We start from the raw sequence: 4,466 nt of genomic DNA on the forward strand, positions 1-4,466 counted from the left end.
TTCTATTCAAATGTTAACTTGGTCATGAGTTAGTGGACTTGGTGGTTTCCCCAATGAATTAACTGGTCAATTCCATTTTTTTTTAATACTTCAAAACAATATCATTTTGACTATAAAAGCTCCACATAATTTTAAAAATCAGACAACACCCCCTAGTTCAACCGGTTGAACCGCCAATCAAATTCCTTTCTTGTTTAGAGTATAGTTTAGTTCTATTCAAATGCTGACTGATCATGAGTTAGTTGACTTGGTGGTTGGTCCAATGAATTAATCGGTTAGTTCCATTTTTTCAATACTTCAAAATAATATAGTTTGACTATAAAAACTCAACATACTTTTAAAAATTAGGCCAGACCCCAAGTCCAATTGGTTGGACTTCCATTCCTTATTCAAAGTAAAGTTTAATTATATTCTAATGTTGACTTGGTCATGAGTTAGCTGACCTAGTGGTTGGCCCGACGAATTAACTAACTGATTTCATTTGTTTTAATACTTCAAAACAAAATCATTTTGACTATAAACCACGTCATTTTGCACATACCTTGAGTTCAAAAATTGATATTAGGAAATTTTTTTATTGAAAATAATTAGTTTTATATTTAGTTATTTTAATTATTATTATGAAATTAAAAACATTTTTGTTTTCCAAGTATATATATACATATTATATATACAGACAAGGTTTCCTGATAACTCCAATGTACTTGGTTTTGGTTTGATAGACAAGGTTTCCTGATAACTCCAATGTACTTAGTTGTGGTTTGATAGACAAGGTTTTCTGATAACTTCAATGTACTTAGCTGTGGTTTGATAGACAAGATTTCCTTATAACTCCAATGTACTTAGTTTGGTTTTTCGTTGATGATGAGCCGCCGGCCAAATATGAAGGGGAAAAAAAAAGGGAAGATTTTGGGTAGTTGATTGTGACACCAATGCATAGACAAATCAAGTGGCTAGAAAGTTGATTTCTAAGCAGCTTTGCTCCTTGGGTTGTAATTTTATCTTCAGAAACTTGGGGATGCCCCAAACCAAAGAAGCGTCTCTCTCTGCATCTGAACTTATGATGCTGAGAGAAGCAAAACTTGTGGGGGTAGGCCTCATAACACTCCTCCACTTTAGTTTTCTTTCATTTTGCGCTGCTAGTGAAAACCAGCCCTGCAGGCCCTCTTCTTGCGGAGATATTCAAAACATCAGCATCCCATTTTGATTAAAAGGAGATCCGCTCGGTTGTGGTCATCCTGATCCTGCATACGAATTGGTTTGTGAAAACAATCGTACCATCTTATATGGGAAATACTTTGTCGAGGAGATCAATTACCATAACTACACCATCAGAGTAATAGTTGCTGGGCTAGAGAAGACCAACTGTTTCTCCCTTCCTCTCTATTCCTCGACAATAGATGAGCTATATGTATATGGATATGAATATGTTGATGAACTGGATACTGTAGTTTTGATGAACTGCGCAAGACCAATCTTTGATCAATACTACATTCCTATTGTTCCCTGCAACCGCACCGATGCTACTTTCTCTTCCTCACAACCATATGCTTATGCGCTAGCTGCAGGCTACAAGCAGGTGAGAGATCTTCCATATTCGTGCACCATTGGCTCGACTGTTGTTACTCGCAGTTTCATGGCTGTTTCAGAGCCCTGCAATCTTTCAAGCTCAGATTTGCAAGAAAAGCTGCTTATGGGGCTCCAGCTTTCATTTTTGAGCACCCGCTGCCTTGAATGCACAGTGAAAGACAGCTGGTGCCTACCAAATTTCAGCAACAACACTATACAATGCCTGGATGATTATAGAATAAACTGTAAGTGCTGAAAATTTTCAAATCAAATGGCTGATGAACACTTACATCAATTTTAAAACAAAAAAGAAAAAAAAATCATTGGAAATCCAACTATACATTGCAATTATAAGTAAATAGGATAACCAAATGCAATCTTATGTTCGCTAGGGTCTTCAATTTCTAATACTAATTTTAGTTGCTTGGTTTATTCATGCAGGGCTTCAGAAGTTGAAATATGTACTGCTGTCAGTGTGGTTGTTTTTTTGTAAGGCCTTTGGAGTTTCTTTTATCGTCTTTCATTTTTAGCTTTTGCCAACTATATGCCTTTCTCATTTTGAATTTTGTATTTTGTATCTTCTCTTGTTAACAGTTGAAACACTTAGAAGTCCCTATACAACCCAAGGTAATCCTTAATAGTTCCAATTATTGAGAGGTCGTTTTATTTAAAAATCTTGAAATTGTTGCCATGATTTTAACAATTATATTCTCAGAAGACAAACTTTTTTGTTTTTTGTTTTAAATGAAGTGTTGTTTAACACTTGGCTTTGTACGTAAATGTAGACTGTACAATTATTTTTCGTTTCTGGTAATAAGGCTTTCGATCTTCTATAGCTAATAGTACTGCTGATTACTGGCTTTAATCATGCAGGACGTGAAGATGCTTTTGACCAATCTGGGTATTCTGGGACCATTGCAATTGGTACGGCTTTGATAGTTCCTTCCATCATTTTCCATGATTTACAAATTGAACCTTTCATCATCATGCTTCATATTTTCTAATGTTGTATTTACTTTTTCTCTAATAATAACAATCCCTCTTTTATGTGCCTCATTTCTAATTTAGTCTATGTTCTCTCTTATTAGGTGCCTGGTTTCTTGAAAAGACCGGTAAGACTTCAAAGTTCCGATTCTTACTTTGGTGTGGGATGAACATGATCAGTTTTTTTGTCTATCATTGGGAATAATTCTTGCTTTCAAGATTACAGGTTGCAAAATTCCTTTGCTTGAATAAAGGATTTCTCTTGGTTCGATTGATCGAAATTGGATTTGAATTGAAATTTCAGTTCTATGAAATTCAAACTTTTACTTTTTCCATGGAATTATCTTTTTGAATTTGAAAGCATTTCATTTAATCCAAGTCCATGGAATATAATGAATTCAAAATACTGAAAATTGAAATTTTTGCAAGCAAGTGCATACGATTTCCTCTCCCATTGAAACAAATGTATTTGTTTGATTTGATAACTAAATGCCTATGATTATAAATTCTAAAATATTCATTTTTTCATGTTGATCTATTAGTCATAACAATCATTGGAGGACGCTTTCTACTTGGGATATCTTGTCTTTTGGGCTATTTAATCTACAAGTTTCAGCGGAGACATTTATCATTAGATGATGATATTGAAGAGTTTCTTCAAAATCACAAGAATCTCCAACCCATCAGGTACTCATATTTACATTTAAAGAAAATAACCAACAATTTCAGGAATAAGTTAGGCCAGGGAGGCTTTGGCTCTATGTACAAAGGAATACTTCAGAGTGGCCGCATTGTAGCAGTAAAAGTATTGGTCATGTCAAAAGCCAATGGACAAGATTTTATCAATGAAATTGCCACAATTGGAAGGATTCACCATGTTAATATAGTACAACTTGTTGGATTTTGCGTAGAAGGATCAAAATGGGCCCTTATATATGACTTTATGCCAAATGGGTCACTTGATAAGTTTATCTTCCTTAAAGGAGAAAAACACATTCCTTTAAGTTGGGACAGATTGTACAAAATTGCACTTGGAGTAGGGCGTGGGATTGAATACTTACATCAAGGGTGTGACATGCAAATTCTGCATTTTGATATCAAGCCACACAATATTCTTTTGGATGAAGACTTTACACCAAAAGTTTCGGATTTTGGCCTTGCAAAATTGTATTCAACAAATGAAAGTGTTGTATCTCTCACTGCAGCTCGAGGAACATTAGGATACATTGCTCCAGAGTTGTTTTATAAAAACTTTGGACATGTGTCGTATAAGGCTGATGTTTATAGTTTTGGAATGTTGTTGATGGAAATGGTGGGAAAACAAAGACATTTTAGTAGACATCAAGAGCAAGATCTAAGTGAATTATTCTTCTCGTCATGGATTTATGACCGAATTGAACAAGGAGAAGATATGAAAATAGGAGATGTCACAGAGGATGAAAAGAAATATATATGGAAGATGGTCATAGTTGCATTGTGGTGTGTGCAAATGAAGCCCATGGACCGTCCTTCTACGAGCAAAGCACTCGACATGTTGGATGGTGATGTTGAACTATTGCAACTACCTCCTAAACCTACCTTATATTCTCATGAAATATCAGCTTTGGATCGGGAGAACAAACCAATGGGGGTTCAAATTTCCTCACATAATGCAAGTATTACAATTAGCTTAGATGGGAGATAACTCAACAATGTATCTACTTGCAAATGCTCTCTCTCTCTCTCTCTCTCTCTATATATATATATATATATATATATATATATATGCAAATTAATGTGCCATCTAAACAACATGTAAGCCAATTGCCTTTGTTTTTAAATTCTTAGGTATATATAGCTATAAAGCTTGGAGTGGTTTGAGCTTATTCTGTAATGCATCGATTAGCAGCAACCCTCACAATTCAAAATTCATA

The 4,466-nt window shown here is 34.9% G+C and overlaps 1 protein-coding gene across 1 annotated transcript; it reads left to right on the plus strand.

Annotated features, from left to right (window-relative positions):
• The first annotated feature begins 1,456 nt into the window (after nucleotides 1-1,456).
• Nucleotides 1,457-4,237, plus strand: LOC104882076 (rust resistance kinase Lr10-like). Its single transcript, XM_019225929.1, has 4 exons — nucleotides 1,457-1,755; nucleotides 2,011-2,042; nucleotides 2,443-2,493; nucleotides 3,096-4,237. The coding sequence occupies exons 1-4, from the start codon at nucleotides 1,457-1,459 to the stop codon at nucleotides 4,235-4,237; spliced, it is 1,524 nt and encodes a 507-aa protein (XP_019081474.1).
• Nucleotides 4,238-4,466: the final 229 nt, after the last annotated feature.

The sequence above is a fragment of the Vitis vinifera genome, chromosome 16, assembly GCF_030704535.1.
Source record: "Vitis vinifera cultivar Pinot Noir 40024 chromosome 16, ASM3070453v1".
Taxonomy (NCBI): Eukaryota; Viridiplantae; Streptophyta; class Magnoliopsida; order Vitales; family Vitaceae; genus Vitis; species Vitis vinifera.

What these genes read in the sequence shown, in the direction of transcription:
- LOC104882076 (XM_019225929.1), top strand. Translation starts at nt 1,457, where the DNA reads ATGAACTGCGCAAGACCAATCTTTGATCAATACTACATTCCTATTGTT. An exon ending in TGCACAGTGAAAGACAGCTG is followed by an intron (nt 1,756 to 2,010) that starts GTGCCTACCAAA and finishes TTATTCATGCAG; the next exon opens with GGCTTCAGAAGTTGAAATAT. An exon ending in TTCTGGGACCATTGCAATTG is followed by an intron (nt 2,494 to 3,095) that starts GTACGGCTTTGA and finishes TTGATCTATTAG; the next exon opens with TCATAACAATCATTGGAGGA.